At 38.3% G+C, this 22,357-nt stretch overlaps 1 protein-coding gene across 1 annotated transcript in view; it reads right to left on the minus strand.

Moving 5' to 3' along the window:
* The window catches only part of LOC124718686 (CUGBP Elav-like family member 4), a 205,280-nt gene that overhangs the window by 67,036 nt on the left and 115,887 nt on the right, over positions 1 to 22,357 (minus strand). Inside the window, exon 10 of the mRNA XM_047244310.1 lies at positions 5,323 to 5,406. Coding sequence (XP_047100266.1) covers positions 5,323 to 5,406 — 84 coding nt within the window. The remainder of the gene's footprint in view (positions 1 to 5,322; positions 5,407 to 22,357) is intronic.

Here is a 22,357-nt window from a genome sequence, read left to right on the forward strand (position 1 = left end):
CTATCAATAATACTAAATATTTCACCTCTTGAGGGCAAGTACTGCACAGTAATCCTGCGTCAAAATATTTTAGTTCTGTCAAGTGGATTTGTCTTTTGATAAAACTATTGAGTTCGTATACGCAGCCTGACAAAAAAAGTGAAGCACCCAGAAGGGGAGGAGGAAACAAAATCAAACTTCTCTGGTTTAGACAGTATATCATTTAGACAGTATATGATGTTATTTCAGTGATTACAAAACAGAGTCAAATTTACAAAGAACTTGGCATGTGAGCCCACTTACCAGTATGATGTTGCACCATTCTTGCCTGAATGTGTGCTCTGATCCAGAAGGGAAGGATTTCATAAGGCCATTGTATCCTTTCCTTAGATAGGATGGCCAACAGCTGTTGTGACTGGTCATTGATATCCCAGATACTGGTACTGGGACAGAGATAACGTCCGAGCTGGTTCCACAGGAGGACCAATCTGGGGATCCGCTTGCCACGGGAGTACCTCAACATCACTCAGACAGTTCACAGAGATGTATCATATGTGGATGAGTGTTGTCCTGCTGAAAAATGGCACCACAATGCTATCGCACGAGATGTAGCACATGAGCATGCAGGGTGTACATGACGTACTGTTGTGCTCTCAGAATTCCCTCTGTTACTACCAGCCGTTACCTGAAGTCATACCCAGTGGTGCCCGACAACACGACAGAGCAAGAGTAACACGTCTGTCGTCACCAAACCATTGGAAGAATGGGATATCTTTTCAGGTAGCTGATGTACTCACCGATACTCATCCGGAGTAGTGCAGAATGGTGATTTGTTGCTGAATACAGTGTGGTGCCATTCGTCAGCAGTCTGTGCAAACGCATCACTCCTGATGCAGCTAACTGTGTTGTGGTGTTAACAGCAGTCTACAAGTGGGACAGTAATTCCCTAGTCTGGCTGGTGCTAGTCTCTGCCAATGTTGTGGGTAGACACAGAGTGTTGGAATGAGTCTGTTACTCATTCTTGGATGCCAGGTGCAGATGTGACGTAGTTACGATTTCCTCTGTGGACAGTATGGTGATGCTCCACCTCTCCCTCATGGTGACCAGACATAGTCAACCGAAACCCAGACATTGAGTATGCCTGCCATCATGTTCTTGCGCAGTTCTGACACGGAGCTAATGTCACATCAAAATGCTCCGCATACCTGGATACTGCACGATTTGACTGACCGGCCGTATGGAGACCCACAGTGAGGCTCCTGATAAACCTGCCTTACACGCGTACACATCTCTGTGTATGTCCCAGTCATCATTCAACATTTGTTGCTGTTCACGTCCCTTGTATACGCCATGAGGTTGGGTAACATTAAACTCGAATGACAATAATGCTCTCAGGTGGCCATTCTACCTGTCACAGAGAATTGAAACTCTGATAATTTTCATACCTGACGATGGTATATATGTATACAAAGTTACCTTCTGACCACGTCTCCTGACTGCTTCACTTTTTTTTGTCAGGCAGTGAACTGATAAGTCACCAGTATCCTCAGAACGTTCAGGTGACATCATTATGTGATTCTTTAAATCTGTCAGTTTGTAAAATTAAGGTAATTTAAATTGTAAAGTGTTACAATTAAAAAATACTAGTTTTTTTTAAAAAAAAAGATAGTAAACACATTTGGTATAAATTAACAGAAGGCTAAAGTGATTGTGTTCACATTGTTTTTCTTTCAGGATAACAGAAAGAAACCTTTTATGTATGTTACCACAGCCAGTAGTACCATGCCAAATGTCACACACTTTATAGTTCTGGCATGGTAGACACCTGACTCCACATCATGTTCAGCAGAGTCTTCATGTGTTCCTTGACTCTCACACACCACAGCACTATGATATGAAATACACACTCTTCACCCTACAGGAAAGAAAATTTGCCACCTCCTACTTGAAAATGTCAACAGGTCACTAGTTTTGACTTTATCTATTAAACTCTTCCACATTTTAGCAGTTTCTTAGAAAACAATGCATATTTGTTCCACAATATGTAAATTTATCATAATAATGTCAGAAGACCTAAGTACATACTGAACAAATGTTAAGCAAAATTTTCTGAAAAAAGTAAAATTATTTCTCACTGATATATATGCTTAAAAAAAACTTTCACTTCAGTTATCATATTATCAGTTTGCTTAAATTTCTTAATGAATGGAAGGTTTTTCTCTTGTGCAAAACACAGTGTTACTGGAAATGTACTGCCCGAGTTTACAATGTAAGGATGTCTGGTAAAAAAGTTCACATCTTGCTTTCGTGAAATAAAAATTTCTCAAAAGTGAGAGACGACTTTTCCTTCAAGTGGGTCATTATACTAAACAAGTAACTAAATTCCTAGAGACAGTCCTAAAGATCAGCAACTTTCATGCATGTTTCCTGAGATATGTCTACAGCAGCTGCAGTAAAGAAAGTGTTTAGTTACAATTACTATAGAGTACAGTTTGCAGCAGTAGGTAATGAACAAGTTATATTCCTCAAAGAGTTTATGGTTAGTAATGTATTTCTCCCAAAACTTACACAGAGCTGAAACAAAGAGGAGATGCGGAACACTCGACAGACACGAAGGACTAAAAGACAGGACAGTGAAGGAAATGAAGCTAAACCAAATTACAGCTAGACAACACACACCATATGCTAACTAAAAAAGGAAAATAACAGGATTTATACACACAAAGGCAGTGGAAAACAAATGTGCACAGACAATTACATTAACACATATTGGAGTGGATGTTGGCAACACAGATAAAGACACTGATAAAGCTATGCAGATATGCACAACAGTAACAATACCTACAGTACCACCCATTTGTAACAACTTATAAACTTAAAACTACCACACAGCAGACCACACTCAATTGCAACATCAAGTAATAACAGTTTACTGGTAAGGGAACACAAGCTCTGTCAAAAAAATCTGTTTCCACAAGTACAAGATACTTATATGTATATACAGGGTGGGGCACCCAACCCTTTCATCACAAACAACTTTTGACTTTTAAAGATATTTGTAAGCTCTTTCCACTTAGACAAATATTTATATTCAGACTCTAAGAAGGCTCTTGGCAAGATAGGTGGTTGGAGTTGCAGAATTGAAAGAAGTCAAATGACAGTTATTGGTATTAAATGATTTCTTGTGTCTATTAAACAACAAACTGTATGCATTATATAGCAGACAACTCTCTTTTTACAACATCTACACCTAGTGAGTGCTGAAATTTTATTAGTTGACTGAATTTGTCATCATATTATTCATAGTCCCACTTGTCTATTAAATATAGTGTTGTTTACTGGATAGCATTGGTCACCATCGTCCGACTTCCGTCATCTTAGACTATATATAGTTGTGCTTGGTGGCTCATGTAACAAAGATCAAAGAGTTTTCATAACTACATTAATTACCAAGGTACAGGTGTCAACATGGCTTTTGTAAATGAACTATGATATTTTTTGCAGTAGTATAGTATGTCCGCTCGAGACAGATTCAATTATTTAACTGTATTGTTGCTGTGAGTAGAAATTGTTGAATAACAATACCTGGAATATGAGGATTTTGTGCTGTTGTTGCAGCTATTTGAATAGTACACCACACAGAAGTTTACTATATAGGTGTCGTATATCACTTGCCTCTGAAATGCTAATTTCTGAGGAAAGCACAGCTATCACCATAGTCAGTGTATTGTTACTCCTTGATTGATTTCTTGTTATTTCACATTTTAAAAAGTTGATACCTACATCTCAGTGATTAATGAAGTTGTTCTTTGTTTTATGAGCCCCTGGTCATTACTCCTCACAAACATTCATGAGGTTACAAATATCTTTAACAAATCAAAAAGTTATTTGACATGAAAAAGCTAGACGCATTGCCCTGTGTATGTATCTGCGTGTGTGTGTGTGTGTGTGTGTGTGTGTGTGTGTGTGTGTGTGTGTGGCAAGATATACATAACAAAGGAAATTCATATGTCAGTAACATCAAATAAACTTTCTTTACACTGAAAAGAAAAAAAGAGGTAATCAGGGAAAACTGCAACTTTCGAAAACATTCTTTGAAGCAGATAAGGACAGTTTTACATATTTGGATGATTACTAACATTTAACTTTCTATTTTATTTACCTTGTGTAACTGCAGAGCTATAGTATATAACTGCAGTATTGAGTAGGGCCTATTGTGGATATGGAGACTCAGTTGCTAGTGTACTATGTTGTATACAGAACCTATTCTTAATGATCCTCAGTAATCAAATGCATCACTCCTAGACTCCTTTAAATGCCCTATGTCCTCATTAGCAATTTATGTAATTTTCATGTTGGTGTAGATGTCTGACATCTTACGCATGGCTTTTTTTGTGATAGTCTGTATACAAGAGTATTCATTTTAGGCTCTCAAGCACAAGTTGGGAAAATTCAGTGATGAGTGAAAAGATAATGCATAACAAAATTATTTTATTAAATAAACTGACAATAATAATGAGCTGACAGATTTCTCAGATACCAAAGCAAACCAATTATGATTCTGTAATTTTAGTTGATTTTTATTCAAACTTTATTTGAATTAGTGCAGTTACACTTGGAAATTACATAAAAATTAATGTCTGAGGGATCTTCTCACATATAGTTTCCATATCATCATTTTCTAGATATTTGTTTCTGTCATTCAATTATTCATGAGTGAACTCTGACAAGAAACTGATTTTCAGATTTAGTAAACTGATCACTTTTCTGAGAGATTATCACATATTATTTTTTAAATGTTGATGCTATTCTTCCTTCCATTTGGCTCCAGGGTGATGCTTCATAATGCTGAAGTTGCTACAAGGGGGAAAAACTTTTTTTTTTTTTTTTTTACACACTTTCATGATTATCACACTGTCACTGTCACTGTTGCTAAGTTATGTGGTCCTGTATGTCTTCTAATAAAGATGCCTTCAACAGCATTTTACACCATCCTGTCAGTGCAGTATGTCATTATGCAATGCACTCATGGTTATATAGGTGTCTTCACCATTTGCTCATTGTGTTAATCTTCCTTCAGAAAAATCTGTACTGTTTCTCAACATTTTAGAGAGGGTGCACGCTGTATGAGGCCTATACAAAGAAAGATAGTTTCTTTGGCTTCTCTTTAGTTCTGAGATATCCACTTTTCTGCCCTGCCACACTGTCAGACCTATTGTCATTTTGCAAACAGCACAATTGAAAAGTGAATACCTTCCACATCTGTTTTAAGAATGCCACACAGACCTGACAGCTAAAGCAAAGCGGCTAGAATTATTGTGTATGGCCAAGCGGAATCCTTACCTTCCCTGTGTGCAGGGGGCACGTTGTGCATCGGAGGGGGGATAGCCTGGGCGAACTGTCCGTACACAGCGGCAGCAGGGTAGGCTGTCAGGAAATGAAAATAAAACATAGCTCGGTCAATCACTAGTGTCAAGGGGCTGACCAAACGGGTAGGGAGCACACTACACCACTCAACTGCTCACTGATCATTCTAATCATGTTGAAAGAAATTCGACTCTACAGTCTCAAGAACATGATCTATAAGAAGACAGATGCCCCTCATTTCCCCTGTCAGACACTGTTGTGATAATTTCTAGAAAGCAGTGGTAATGTGTAGAGCATGTCACTTGCCATTGGGAATGAAATGTATATCCTCTATGAGATACTAGATGTTTTGCACTGTATCATCCAGTCCTATACTAGCTCAGTGCATACCCATGTATCATCGTTTGTTACATCAGTGAAAGAAAACTACCTGCTTTGTCATAGTTTTCCTTTGCAGGCTGACACACTCTTACCATTTTTGTACAGTTGCCTACGCACTCAATATCCATAGACCTTTAGGCAGTTATTTTCATCCCAATGAAAGTCATTTTCCTGCAGCTGTATTCTTTACATTTCATTTTCATGTTTATCTCATATGTGTACTATGGATTTCAAGACAGGATGGAATAATGAGAGTGTTATGAAAAGAATAGATTGCTACACGCCATATAGGGGAGATGCTGAACTGCAGACAGACACAACAAAAAGACTGCTGTACATATGAACTTTCGGCCAAAGGTCTTCTTCTAATTCTAAAACAGATAGATTCACACAAGCACAAACACACAAACACACACACACACACACACACACACACACACACACACACACACACACACACAAACCACTGTCTCTGGCCACCGATGTTGGGCTGTGAGCAACTACGCCTGATGGGAGAAGGATAGCAGGCTAGAGGAGGGAAGGGTGTAGTGCTGCTTGTGGGAGCATGTAAGGACGTGTTGGGGCAGGGTAGGGCTGCCACATGCAGTCGGAAGATTTCAGGGGAGGAGGTGGGGGGGGGGGGGAGGGCGGGCAGAAAAGGAGAGTAGCAGAGGGGGGGGGAGGGGGAGGAAGAGACACACTGCTGGGTGTGTTGGTGGAATAGAATGCTGTGTAGTGCTGGAGTGGGAGTAGGCAAGGAGATGGGTGGCTGAAGGACGAGGGCTAGATAGGGCTGAGGCCAGTGGGTTATGGGAACGTAGGACATACTGCAGTGAGTTCACATCTGTGCTACTTGGAAAATCTGTTATTAGTAGGAATGATCCAGATGGCACAGGCTTTGAAGCAGTCATTGAAGTGAAGTACATTGTGTTGAGCAGCATGTTCACAACTGGGTGGACCTGCTGTCTCTCAGCTACAGCTTGTCGGTGGCCATTCTTGCAGTCAGACAAGTTATTGGGTGTCATGCCTAACACAGCGTAGTGCTTGCAGCTTAATATGTAGATCACATGACTGCTCTCACAGGTAGCCCTGCCTCTGTGGGATAGGCAATGCTTGTGACTGGTCTGGAATAGGTGGTGCTGGGAGGATGTATGGGACAGGTCTTGCATCTAGGTCTGTTACAGGGACATGAGACATTAGGCAAGGGCTTGGGAGCAGGGGTGGGGTAGAGATGGACAAGGATAATGCGTAGGTTCGGTGGGCGGCTGAATATCACTATGGGAGTAGGATAGTGTGTGCGATAATCCTCACTTCAGGGCACGATGAGAAGTAGTCGAAACTCTGAGGGTCTGGGGGGAAATGTGATTCAGTTGCTCCAGCCCTCGGTGGTAGTGAGTCACAAGGGAAGTGCTCCTTTGTGACCAAATGGTGGGAATGTGGGAGGTTGTAGGTGACTGGAGAGATGAGGCATGGGAGATCTGCTTCTGTACAATGTTGAGAGGGCTATTGCAGTCTGCAAAGACTTAAATGAGAGCCTTGATATTTTTGGAGAAGGACTGCTTGTCACTACAGATGTGACAGCCACAGGTGGCTAAGCTGCATTGAAGGGACTTCTTGATATGGAGTGAGTTGCAGGTATTGAAGTGGAGTTATTGCTGGTGATTTGTAGGTTTTATATGGACAGAGCTCTGATGTAGTCATCTTTGAGGTGGAGGTCAACATCAAGGAAGTTGGCTTGTTGGTTTGAGGAGAACCAGGTGAAGTGAGTGAGATTCAAGGTGTTCAGGTCCTTGTGGAATGTGGATAGAGTGTCCTCACCTTCAGTCCAGGTCATGAAGATGTCATCGATGACTCTGAAAAAGGTGAGGGCTTTGTAGTTCTGGGTGGTTAGCAAGGATTCCTCTAGATCGCTCACGAATAGGTGGCCATGGGATGGAATCCTCCTTAAACACCAAGAATTCCAAATCCCTCATCTGGTTCAGATCTGCATGAATGGCCACTTGCAAACTGTGGCCAAGAGACAGCTGGACCACCCAGTTGCTGAACATGCTGCCCAACACAATGTGCTTCACTTCAATGACTGCTTCATAGTCTGCACCACCTGGATCCTTCCTATCAACAGTAGCTTTCTGTATTTCGCAGCTGAGAACTCCCCCATAACCTTTTTTTTAAACATTTTTATGCAGCGACAGCAACTGATATTGTTTATATAAGAATATACAGCCTACAGTTGCAGGTTAACTTTATCATTTACCTAGGTTTCAATGTTAGTAATAACGTCTTCTTCAGAACCTGCAACAAGTTAATATTATAATGCGCTAGTAAATTATATTAGATATGGTCATCCTACAGGATGCAATGTATAGTACTTACATAAATTATTATTTAAATGTTTGCCTAAAATAGGCCATGTCCTAAGTCATCTTCATAAAACTCTATGCATAACCATAAGGTTTTGTCACTTCTATTAAACCAACTGTAGAAATTCACTTTAAGCCCGTTGTATGGGCCTCATCATGTGACTAAGAGACTGCGGACCACGAGGGCTTCGCGGTCTGCCTCACAGATGGCGGCGCGCATGCGCGAGATGTATAGAGTCAAACTCTTATTACGCACATGTCAGATAACGTTTTTGCTATGCTGCTGGATACTGTAATTAACTTACAATAGTAAAATATAAAATTAATTCATAGCAAAAATGTTATCTGACGCGTGCGTAATAAGAGTTTGACTCAACACGTCTCGCGCATGTGCGCCGCCCTCTGTGAGGCAGAGCGTGAAGCCCTCGCGGTCCGCAGTCTCTAGTCACACGATGAGGCCCATACAATGGGTTTAAAGTGAATTTCTACAGTTGGTTTAATAGAAGTGACAAAACCTTATGGTTATGCATTGAGTTTTATGAAGATGACTTAGGACATGGCCTATTTTAGGCAAACATTTAAATAATAATTTATGTAAGTACTATACATTGCATCCTGTAGGATGACCATATCTAATATAATTTACTAGTGCATTATAATATTAACTTGTTGCAGGTTCTGAAGAAGACATTATTACTAATGTTGAAACCTAGGTAAACAATAAAGTTAACCTGCAACTGTAGGCTGTATATTCTTATATCCCCCATAACCCCCCTGGCCTCAATGTTCGCTAGACCCTGTCATTTACCCTACCTGTCCCCTTTCCCTGCTCTCACTCCAGCATTACACAGCCTTCTATTGCCCCAACACACCCACTACTTAGTCTCTTTTTTTCTCCTCCTCTTTTTTCCACTCCTCTTCTTTTCCCCTCCTCTTCTCCACTCCCCTTCTCCCACCCAAAAACATCCCGTCTGCACCTAGCAGCAACACCCTGTCCCAACCATGTCCCTGCATGTTCCCACAATCAGCAGTACGCCTTCCTCCCCTATCCTTCTATCTCTCCCCCTCCCCACCCTAACGTCTTCCTTACCTCCAACAGCCAGATTGGCCCTTCCATCAGGCACAGTTGCTTCCAGTCTGACCTCTGTTGCCAGAGACAGCGGTCATGCATGTGTGAGTTGTGCTTTTGTAAATGTTTGTGTGTTTTCTATGTTAAAAGAAGGCCTTTTGCTAAAAGCTCATTGTGCTTGTCTGTGACTCAACATCTCCTCTACATGGTATCAATCTAGTCTTTTTATGATATTGTTGCTCATCTTCATATACCTTCTGGCTATGGTTCATGAATTGATTGTCTCTCCATTAAAGGAGGCACAGACATTTATTTATAGGAAAGCTCTCACATGCCAGCATAACTGCCATTGATTTTCTAGCTGCTTATGAGAGTTTCATTGTATCACAGAGACTTCAGATACCAGGGAATATGGAACTTCCAACCTTCCTAAAGAGATGCAACTGTGCTATTTTAGTTTTGGCATAGAGAGTAGCGGTGTCTGACATGAATTATCTAGCTTTGTGGCAGATGTGTTTTACACACTTCCTTTATGGAAGGATGGTTACAGTACTTGCAGCATTCGATTCATGAAGCAAACGCAACAGGTATTTGAAGATGAGGTGATACTGTCATGTATCTGTCCATATATGAAGAAGCACAGTAAAAATAAAATAAAATATAAAAATTACAGCTTTCAAGGAAATTGATTTTCACTGAAAAATGCTATCATTGATAGAGAACGGCGTTATTTGATGAGGGGAGTGGAACTGCTCATACATTATGCTCCTTTGATCCATCACAAACTCCTTTTTGTCTATGCTGAAATTTTGAGGTGAAGAAATAGTTATGACAAGGAAAGTGAGATTAGACAGTGGATAATAAATCAGTGAGTTATGAGGGTGATTCAAATATAAATAGATTTATTGATTCATCATTTACATAACTGAAACCTTCAGTTTGTCTCTATATAGCCTCCTGCACATTGTACACGTATTTGCAGTGATCTGGAAGTTTGAACAGTCCTTGTTCAAGTTTGTGGGTGCATTGTCAACCAACTGCGCTTACTCTCCTCAATGTCTTCACTGTTTTTGAATCAATCGCTTCCAGATGATTCGTGGATGCTAACAAAAAACACTCATGTGACAGATATCTGGACTGTAGGGAGACTGGTTCAAGGGTTTCCCAGTGCATATAACCAATTTGTCACTACTCAAATTTATGGTGTGAGCCTTAGCATTGTCAAGAAGAAACATGACATCTCTGATGTGCATTTCTTGTTTTGTTTTGGTGGATGACTTTTGCTGATGCTAACAACTGGCAGTAGTGAGCTGCAGTCACCATATGTTGATCGTGAAGAAAATCAATGAGTAATACTCCGCTGTAGTCAAAAAATACAGTCACAAGAACTTTTCCAACTGAGAGATGGGTTTTGGTTTTCGCTGGGCAGGCTTCATCCTTTCTTCACCACTACTTACCTGCCATTTTGGATTCTGAAGTGTGAAGATGGACCCATGTCTCATCACATGTGACGATGAGCTTAAAATATCCTCTCCTTCTGTTTTACTGCTCTTTTAAGCACTTGGTACCCATCAAACACTAATTTTTCTAAAGCCGAGCTGTTAACTGGTAATGGTATGACTACTCCCAATGATCATACCCATTTCTTATGCAATTTATTCATCAGTGCCCAGGAGATCAGCTTCAATAAGCTCTTGAACAGCACAGATCTGGTAATCTGTGAGACTTGACCCCAGCCATGGAGCATGATCTTTTTCTACATTTTCTCAGCCATTTTTAAACTGTCTGTCACAAGTAAACACTCAGTTTTGGGACAATATAGTGTCCCCAAACTGTGCCTTCAAGTGAGTTAAACTCTTGGAGGACTGCATTCCTTCATGGATTAAAATCTTTATGATGATAGAGAACATACGAAGGAACCTCTTGCTCTCTTGTGCCTGTACCTAGGCCAGAACAGAATGCAGCAACAAAACCAAGCTTGTTCACCCTCCATAACACACTGATCTTCAACCCCCTATTCCACAATCCTACTCTGAACTGTTGTGCAGTGCACTGGCATGATTACAGTTTATATTTGAATCACTCTCATATGATTGGAAAAGAAAGCTTTAATGCTACATTTCTCTGTGCCTGTATGTACACATAATCTGTTTTGAACAACTTGTGGGTGTTGATCACAGTCACACAGCATGATAATACAGCTGTTAATGACTACATGTAAAACTTTAAAGATCTGAGAGCATTTGGGTGAAATCAACAGACATAGTGCTGTGCTCACACAGACATTGCCTGAGAGGCCTTGTGAATTCCTGTGTGCCCTCTTGAGCCTTCCTTAGCTTCCATATGCGCCCAGCTTACCAGCTATTAATTTTCAAATTGCATGTGAGAGCTTCTATCCATCACAGACTCCTGACTTCTGTCACAAGAAAATGTAGTTGTTGCCATGATGATATCAAATTAAGGAAGAAATGGAACATAAAAATTGTATTTATGATGAGCTGGTTTGTTTTAATACAAGGGTCATTCAATAATTAAACAGACAAATGTATATAGTGAAGCCAACACCTAATGCAGGGAACTGAAACTCTTATAGTGTTAGCTGCCAACCTTGCAAGGTGTGTTAGTCATTTGTTTGATTAATATTTATGTAAAAACATCTAAGGTCTCCCAATGGTGTCCTCCACAAAAGAAAGCACTTTTGAAGAAAAGTGTTTTGTGAGCCAATTTTTACTTTTGGAAAGTGTTCAACCATCAAAAACATTCTCTTAGCAAACAGTGCAGTAACATGTAAGTTTTTGCACTTGGGTGGAAAAGTTTAGATGTGGTCTCAAAAGCATAATCAGTGAGCACCATTCTGTGAGTCTAGTAGCAGTATTAACATTAGCATTGTCAGCTCATATTGATTCACTTAGCTGAGGATACTGGAGACCCAAATTCAACAAACTGCTGAAAAATGTTGAACAAGTGTTGGTGCACCTCATTCTATCATTCAAAACAATCTGGAACTCTATAAGACTTGTACAAGTTGCGTTTCCAAAGACCTTACTATTGTCACAAAAAATGGAGATTTTGCATTTTCTCCAAGATCGGAAATCATTTCAATTGCAATGCATTTCTGGACAGGTTTGGAACTTGCTTAGAAATTTGGATATACCATATTGAGCCAGAGTCTGTCCATCAAACCATGCAGTGGAACACCCTGAATTGTCTGTCTGTAAGAAATTCACAATGTAACTACTAACTGGTAAGGTCATGTTAATCATATTTTGGAGTAATTGTTCGCCGATGTTCTGTGATTTTTTTATGAAGGAGAAACACACTATATGCAACTTGTACTACGCAGCAAGAATAAAGCCAACGTTACCCTTAAGAAAAAATGTCTGGGATGGCACAGGAATGCACATTACTTCTTCAGGACAATGCTCGACGTCATAGTGCGCAACTAAGCTGGAAATTATTGCAGAAGTATGTTGATGGCTGTCAACTTATCCTCTTTACAGGCCTGACATTGTTCTTTCACATTTTTATCTGTCCAATGAAGCTTCACGTGGCATCATGTTCTGTGGCAGTGAAGAGGTGAAGAAAAAAGCACAAAATTGTCTTCAAGATCAATATAAAGAAGTTTTCATTGAGGATATAAGAAGACTTGAATGGAGACAGAACACAAGCATAGAAGTTGATGGGAATTATGTGAAAAACAGATAAAAATTATATTGATGTAATAAACAATTGTTACTGTACAACTATTTGTGTGTTTGGTTGTTGAATGATCATCATAATACAAAACTCCACTGAAAGATGGATAGAAGCTGCTCAGCAGCAGTATTATTCACTTCTCTTCATTCACAAAATTTATTTCCCATTAACAATTATTTTCTTGATGATTGTACATTAAAATGTAATTGATTTCAGAGTTACTAAACTCAATATCAGGGCCTTTTGTAGATGCAGTGATATTATTCACACCACAAGTAGTTGCTCGCAAGCACAATCGTACGTACCGTCCTGTATATTAGATGTGCTGATAGTACAGTGATATCATGTACACCACAATACAGATAATGTTCATCATTCAGTTAATAAATATGATCTATCAATTAAGTGATCACCTTCATTTGTTTTTAGGACCACTTGTGTTCTTCATGTACATAAAAAAAAAATCTGTCAGATAAGATGTGCAGCAGTCTGAGACAGTTTTCTGATAATGCTGTTTTGTGTGGGAAAGTGTCACCACTAATGACTGCAGGCGTATTCAGGATGATGTGACAGGATTTTAATTTAGAGTGCTGAGGGGCAGCTTACTTTAAATGTGGATAAATGCCATGCTAATACAGTTGGATATGAGAAACATTAATGTAATGTTTGAATACAGAAGTAATGGTATTATGCAAGACTTAGGCATATCAGTTAAACATATAAGCTTTAACATTGCAAAATATAATGAACTGGAATGATGCAGAAGATCAGTTGAATGTCTGGCTACAGTGCATTGAAATATGTTCTGGGTGGGTCTTCCACAAATAAAAGAGGCTGTGCACAGAGCATTTGTGTGACCCATTCTCAAATAATTTACTGCATCAGCTTTTGGGGTCTCCAGGAGGTTGAATTAAGAGAAGGCAAAAATGCAATTCAGATGTTGAGGCTAGATTTGTTACTGGTTAGTTTGATCAGTATGAAAATGTTAAGAAAATGCTTCCTTGGAGGGAAAAGATCTTTTTGTGAAACACTATGAGGAAGTTTAGATGACCAGCATTTGCAGTAGACTGCACAAAGATTAATCATAAGGAAGTTAAGAACAAAATAATGAAGATTAGGGCTTATACAGAAGCATATAAGCTGTTTGGGAGTGGAACAGTGGAACTCTCCTCTGTGCACTGTACAGTGACTTGTGGGGGGTTTATGTAATTGTAGATGAACATATGAGAAGTGGAAATGTTAAAACGTTCAAAGTGCCATTTGTTTTACAAAAATTATTTTTAGTGCTGTTGTGTTCTAGGTACTCTGCTGCATGTCCCTATACTTGTTTCACCTGCCAAATTGTGGAGAAAATGTTTCAAACATTCGTCACTAGATGGCATGTGGCTTTTGTGTTGAGCAGTGCTTTCCTCTGGAATTCCGAGAGCCATGATTCCAGGTCTCCTCCGTTTAGCTGATGCTCACTTTTGTGATAAATGGTGTACATGCAAACTTCTGTTTGCATATAAAACCTCTTCATAATGGAAATAGATAATTTTAGTTTCAAAAATAGTTAAAAATGCCAAAAAAGTGAACAGACAAAACAATATGTATCTGGAAAATGTTATGAAAGTCCTTTTGTTCCTCAACAACTCAGGTAGTTCTACAGTAATTTTTACAACAAATGGTTTCAAGAATGGAGTTATGTAAGAAGCAGAAGTCAATACTGAAAGATTTTTTCTTGAATTTAAGTTTGTTATTCCCTTGTAAAGCCAACAGCCTTGCTGCAGTGGTAACACCAGTTCCAGTCAGATCACCAAAGTTAAGCACTGTCGGGCTGGGCTAGCACCTAGGTGTGTGACCATCCGGTACACGGAGCACTGTTGGCAAGCAGGGTGCACTCTGCCCTTGTCAGGCAAACTGAGGAGCTACTCGATTGAGAAGTAGTGGCTCCGGACTCGTAAACTGATATATGGCTGGGAGAGCGGTGTGCTGACCACATGTCCCTCCATATCTGCATCCAGTGGCACCTGTGGAATGAGGATGATGCGGCAGCTAGTCGGTACCATTGGGCCTTCCAAGGTGTGCTTGGACGGAGTTTAGTTTTAGTTTAGTTTAGTTATTCCTTTGTAAAAATTGGACAGACATCAGAAATGGTTTTTGCCATCTAAAATTCTACTAGCTGAAACATTAATGCTGTAATTCTGTACTTGTGTTATCACAAATAAAACCTAGTGCCCTGTATTAATGGCATTTGAAACAAAAACTTTCTTATTGACACTTAGAACCCTGGTATTGCACCTAGAGGGTTCTTAAGAAATTGTTCAACTTCTAATTTGTCCCATTATTTTTTGCAGTGATGAGTTGAGCAGCATAATTCCTTAGTATCGGAATGCCATCACAATTTTTTGAATATAAATAAATTATGTACAAAAAGAGAGATGTTGTTTATTAAGTCTCCTAACAAATGTGAGATTTGGCACTTTGAATCTTTGACATTTCCACACTTCATATGTTCAAGAAGAGAACATATCTTAATGGGTAGTAAATTTTCTTAATGAAGATGACTTTCTGTAAGTTTTTCTCTGTACTTTCCCAAAACAATTCCAGATTGGTGCTGGAATTGTATTTTTTAGCTATCATGAGCCACAGAAAAGTCAGGAGAAAACAAGTATGTAAATGCTTTTGGCCACTAAGGCCTTCATCAACAATAGATGTAGACACACACACACACACACACACACACACACACACACACACACACACACACACACACGCACACAAACCAAACGCATCTCACAACTGCAGCTCAGCATCTCTGTTATATGGTGAGTAGAAACTTTCTATCTCATAGGTATTGTTGATTTTAGCTGTGTACCACTTTGAGCACATTTTTTTTTCTTTTTTTTCTTTTCTTTTCTTTTTCTTTTTAAACCCAAGATTGGCACATTTTGCTCAGTGCATGTGGATACCAATGAAAAATTGTCATTATGGACTTGTAAATCAATAATGACTTACAACACAAGTAGACAAGGGAAGGTGATGGGATAAAATGATACAAGTGTGCTACACTTTGCTTCCCACTGTCGACTGTATTCTACACAGTACTGAATGAAAATTTTCTGTATCTCTTCAACTGTAATTTTTTCCTCTATTTCCTGTGTGCATAGTTGTGCCTCATCTATTTGTAGAAAAACTAACTCATCCTTGAATTACAGGTTTTGTTTACCGCATAAATTTTCTCCAGTTTTCTTTCCATACATTCTACTTTAATTTGCTCCTCTTAAGCCATCATTTCAGGCCCACAATGAAACTTGGGAATATGGCCAGATTTATTTTCACAAGAAACATGCCATTGTCAATCAGAATATTTTATTTTTCAGTTTAAGTTCAATGTGCTTTAGAGCTACAACTACCTTTTCACATTTTTTGATGCTACAGCCACTTCAGTTTATCACCTAGCAGGAAATGAATGACACATTCCTTAGATTTCTGAGAAAAGTATATGAGATGAGATTAACAAACAAATTGAGTCTTATTAGTTGTTACCTACATTTATCACAAAATGTTTATCTTCACCACTGGTGAAAAACTCCCACATTTGCATCTTCACTTCAAATGATTTCATATGTTTATGGCAATAGTGCTACATGACTCAGATTACATACTTTAATTTGCAATTGATGGGTGTATGAAAGTAGCAAATAAAATAATATTTTTGTTTATATTAACATATGATATAAAATAAATTTACTCAGAGTAATAGCAGTTAAATTAAAAAAAAATTCACAATTGCAGTCATAAGTGCTTTAAATCATTCACAATGTATGGAAGGTGTTCACCAACACTGAAGTTGAATGGCTGCAATAAAATTTAGGTAACTACTTAAGCAGAAAAATAAAGCTTTGTGACTGGAAATGGCATTTTACTAGTAAAAATATACCTAACCTTGAATGAGCCGTCATGGATAGGTCATGATAAAATGTATGTTAATAAAAGACCATATGATTTGCGCTCACAAGTTAGAGATAATCAACTTGTGTGCTTCCTTGAGCTTTTCTAGTTTTTTACTGCCTTCACAACATAACTGCAATTGCATCAGCCATCCTGCGAAGCCTCATTCTACATTGTCTCTCGATATCACAACATACTCACTTTTTTCCACAGAATTTTATGTTACCAAGAAGAGCAGGGTTTTTCTGTGAAATTTAGCACACACTGTTCTTGCCACTTCTGTTCACCAATTTTGTCACAATACTGTCTGGGGGCGAATGAGGGCATACAGTCCTCTCCTAGATTTCTGCCTCGGCAAGTAACTTTTTGTGTTCTGATAGCCTTGAAATATGTTATCAGGTAAGTAAATATCAATCTTGCATCCTCATTCCTTTCTGAGAAAGTTTAGAACTTTACTTTTCATGCTGCACTACAAGATTCCAGTCAGTGAGCAATGATTACAAGTTAAGCTTTAAAGGTTGGTTTCTGCAAAGGAAAAGAAAAGTTGTCATGTTAACCACAAATTTTATGCAATTTACTTATCTTGCTTTCTCACTAATTTTCTGTTCAGGAAAGTAGGATGCTGAAAGGAAGGGTATATGCTGTTAGCAATGGGCCTCATTCATTCATAATTACCCATCACACTTCATAAGCACTCACCAGTCAAATGCTGCAGACATGCACTTGAAATTTTATGTCAGGTGGAGGCAAGAGCAAACCATTGCCAATAGTCCAATTTCTTAGAATGTTTACACCTGAATCTGTACTCCACTAGCTATATGATAGTTAATATTTGCACCTTGTCTTTAGTTTTCATCGATGACACTGAGAGTCTTATTAATTAGAGATAGTGAATGGAACAGCAAAATCTGTGACAAGCATAAGAAGTAATATTCTAAGAACCATACAGTTTGCTGGACACTGATGAGGATTTTCATTGATGAGACCGAGAGTCTTATTAATTAGAGATAGTGAATGGAACAGCAAAAACTGTGACAAGCATAAGAAATAATATTCTAAGAACCATACAGTTTGCTGGATACTGATGAGGATTTTCATTGAATTCCATGCAGTAATGTCTTCAGAAATGGAGAACAATTAGGATTTAATATCCCATCAATGGCGAGAGAGGTGGAGCGCAAGCTTAGTTGGAGAAAGGATGGGATAAGAAACTGATTGTGTCCTTTTTTAAATGGAACACACCAGATCTTGTGATAAGCAATAAGGGGAAACCATAGAAAATCTATATCTGGATGGGCAGTTTGAACTGTCCTTCCAGCTGAGAGTTTAGTGTCCTAGTGCAGCAAAGTAGTAGTTTATTTATCTTAGTTTTATCTTTGTTCTGTCTGAATTATGAGAAATCTGTTGATGCAATTATGCTCTAACATGACTAGTGCAAACTGAATGTCTCTTGTTGGATGGCAGTTTCCAAGTCTAATATTGCCACAAGAGATAAATGAACATTACACATAGAATGCTGGCACTGCATTGACTCGAATCATCAGTGGTTGGAGAAGTGTTTTATGCTGCTGAGATATGTGATCTTGTTCCCGGAAACAGGAAAATTTTTATGTGTGGTGGACAGCCAAAGAATTTGTACATCAGACCTTATTTCTAAGTAAATACCATTACTTTATATAGTAAATGAAGGACACTTGATGACAATGTTGAGGAAAGCAAAGAGGAAGTGGATGAATAAGAGATTTTATGAAATGGGTATTGTGTTACTCCAAGAACAATTTGACAATTTGCTTTAAGACATAAGGTTAAATAGATATCCTGGAGTATACTACATTCTTTTTTAATTATTAAAATTCTTAAAAGAATCAACCATGATGAAACAGTCTGCTAGATATGCAGGTTAAATCAGACAGATGAAAAATTGCCTGACTTCAGGAAGACTTCAATCATCCCTATATCAAAGACGGCAGGTGTGGGTATTACTGAAGTGTCAGTTAAGTTAACCATAGTTGTAAAATAAGGACATGAATTATCTGTAGGAGGATGGATTGATGGTTAGATGCCAGCTTTGGGAGGGAGAGGGGATATACCAGTTTGGTTTCCAGTGAAACGTAGGCATGTGCGAAGCAATACAGACTTCGTGACTTATCATAGAAGATGGATTGAAGGAATGCAAACCAAAATTTTAACATTTTTAGATTTATACAAAAAAAGCTTTGAACAGTCTTGAGTGGAATGCACAGTTCGTAGTTCTGAAGGTAGCAGAAATAAAATGCATAGAGTGAAATGTTATTTACAACTTGTACAGAAACTGACAGCAATTATAAAAATTGAAGGGGACAAAATGGAACCAGTTACCGACATGGGAGGGATACATGGTTGTAACCTGTCTACAGTGTTTTTCAATCTAGACATCGAGCAAGCAAAGGAAACTCCATGGGTAAGTTAGAAAAGGAATTAAAGTGCAGGGAGAAATAAAAACTTTGGGGTTTGCTGATAACATAGTAATTCTGTCAGAGATGTTTAAGGACTTAGGAGATCAATTAAACAGAATCAGTAGCATCTTGAACACAAATAAAACAAGTGTAACAGAATGTAGTCAGATTTAGTCAGGTGATGCTGGGAGAATTATATTAGGAAATGAGACATAAAAGTATTCAACGACTTTTGCTTTTGGAGGAACAAAACAGTTGGTGACAACAAACATAAAGCAGGAAAAGTTTTCAAAAGAAATATGTTGACACTGAATATAAATTTATGTCTTAAGATATCTTTTTCTGAAAGTATTTGTCATGAGTATAGCCTCGTGTGAAAGTGAAATGTTGACGATAAACAGTAGAAACAAGAAGAGAATCGAAGCTTGTGAAAAGTGGAGCTATGAAAGAATGCTGAAGATTGGTTGGGTAGATCGGATAATTAATGAGGAGGACCTGATTTGAACTGGGGAGAAAAGAACTTTTTTTTGGCCAACTTGACTAAAAGAAAGGGCAGGTTCATAGGAGCTATATTGTGGCACTGAGGAATAGTTAATTTGATAATGGTGGCAGTCAGGAAGATACCAGTGCTTGACTATGGTAAGAAGGTTCAAGTGCATTCTTGCTGCTATCTTTATATTTCTTTTAAATCCTATTGGAAGAATTGTTGTACCTCTTACTTACAGAATGAGGCAACAACTGTTGTTCAGACTTGGAAACCACTAGATACACTGCTGTCACGAGATAACTTGGCCAGATGCATATCCTGCTCTCAGACCCTGGAATATGTTTTCGAGGCAGGATCTGAGAGACTCCTTATTGCAATAATAACTGTATCCTTTTGCAGATTTGATGTTAAACTGTCAAATTTTAGTCATTTTTCATTACTAAGAAAACAGGGGTGTATTGGTCACTTCAGTAATGAAATCACTCACAGATAGTTTCAAAATACTTGTAATAGAATATACCAGCTTCTCTTTTGCAAAGATCAGACTAGAGTTATGAATAACACTTGACACGAAGACTGAAAACTTACTTCCACCTATTTAATATGAAGAGTATTATGGCTTCAGTGAACCCTAATGCAGGAAACTAGTTTTAGAAATAGTCAGAGTTATATGAAAAAATAATGACAGTCAAAGCGTAATGGCCAAAAAATCATGATTAGGGAAGTACATTCTGTAGAACAAACATTTTAATGAAAATATGTCTTACTTTTCCCCCAATATTCTGAAAATGCACCAGAAACATTTTTGAAAGAGTTAATTTTTTGGCACGTTCCTGTTATTTCTTTGTGTAAATTTTTTTAAAGTGTTATTTAAACCTACTGCTTGCACTAAAATGTTTAAATTGTGTGTTCATCTGCATGCTACAGTAAAAAATCAAATAAATATAATGCATAAAATACAGTTAACAGGAACCAACCTTTAAAGATAATATTTGTCTCAATTTCAGCATCTATCTGTTCAATAATTAATTAGCTTGGGACAAAATATTAATTACTGAACTTCTTTTATTACTATCTCAGTTCACTTTTGCCGATAACCTCAGCTTTTGAAACTGCACGTACACAGAGCAGTAGTACGAAGCAAACAAAATTTTGTTTATTTTGTTTACAATTTCTCACTAGTGTAGCAATCAGTGCTGCACAGACGTGGAACTAAATTAAAAAAGCTTTTTCTTCCTTCTACGATTTGGGCATTTGTGCAATATTTAAGCTTTGGTGAATGTTTAAAACTTAATTTTCATAACAGAAGCACATTAATAAATATGATCACACCTGGAAAAGTTGCATCATTTATATGTTCCTGAGAAGCAAGAATTGGATGCCCTGGAGGCAAGCAAGGCAGGGGGAATTGCACTCTGCACGTTGGCAGCCCTGCTTGCAGCAGCACCGGGTCCGTTCGGTTACGTAAGACATCTGCAGTAGAATAAATTCATATGTGCAACTGAATACATCTCTGGTAGTGAGGATTTGTCTATTTTCTATCAGAAACGGTACAGCAAGCAGTGTATCTGTTGTTGGTTACACAGTTTACTCCATGAAGCTAAGAACTGTGTAGCTAAGATAACAGTCTCGTACGGCTCAAGACTTTCATGCTTAAATGAAACAAAATATTAGAAATGTAAATTTTTTCTGGCATGGCTAATATACTCTGCTTTATGCTTAAATTATACAAAGTCAATAAAGCAGCAGTAAGTCCTTATTCTTTAACTTCCACAGCATCAACTGTTGGTGCAGCTCCTTCTTCACAGATTATTTTGCCTGCAATAAGACACAGGGCTGTGAATGCGACACATATATAAACTCAGGGCAATGATTTGTTTGTTGTCACAGCTCTGCATTATGCCACTAAATAACATGTAGTGATTAAGGTTTGTAGAGACTTCTCAAGATGTTTTATCACTAGGTAAAATTGTTCACATTGACAATGAGTTTTGGCTACCTGAACAGAACCATTTATAGGTAACAAATTTATAGAAAAGCATCAGTCTTCCATCCTAACATGTTTTTGTTTTCAAATATACAGTATTCAAGAACAGTACATTGGGGGAAGCACATGCTGGAACTAGTTAACAGTACACAAAAACTTTAGTAAAGATGTTTGATTGTTTCAGTATATTATTTATATTTTGGAAATGATTACCTTGACATTTCAGTGAAGAGCGTGTGTGTGTGTGTGTGTGTGTGTGTGTGTGTGTGTGTGTGTGTGTGTGTGTGTCGGGAAAAGACAACTGCATTTGTGTTCTTTAAATTGGCCTGCTTAACTATTAGCTTAAAAATCAAACAAATCAGCTTTTGTTGTAGAGTATGCTGTGTTGAAGCAAAATTGGCTCCAGTTAAATCACAGAAATTTCTGTAAAGAGCCAGAGTAAATGTATACCAGGGTGAAAGGCTGGACATTAGATATTGTGTCTTTGTAACTTTTATGTCAGAAGGAGAATGCAAGGTTGATTCTCAAAATATTCAAGGTCATTGTCATTATAGGAGCCGAACAGAAAACCTTTTGTCTCTGATATCACTTAATGGACTGCAGTTTGATACTGACCCATGATATCTAACAAAATGAGAGCTTTATAGTGAACTCAAATATTTG

This window comes from Schistocerca piceifrons, chromosome 10 (assembly GCF_021461385.2).
Source record: "Schistocerca piceifrons isolate TAMUIC-IGC-003096 chromosome 10, iqSchPice1.1, whole genome shotgun sequence".
NCBI classification, from domain to species: Eukaryota; Metazoa; Arthropoda; class Insecta; order Orthoptera; family Acrididae; genus Schistocerca; species Schistocerca piceifrons.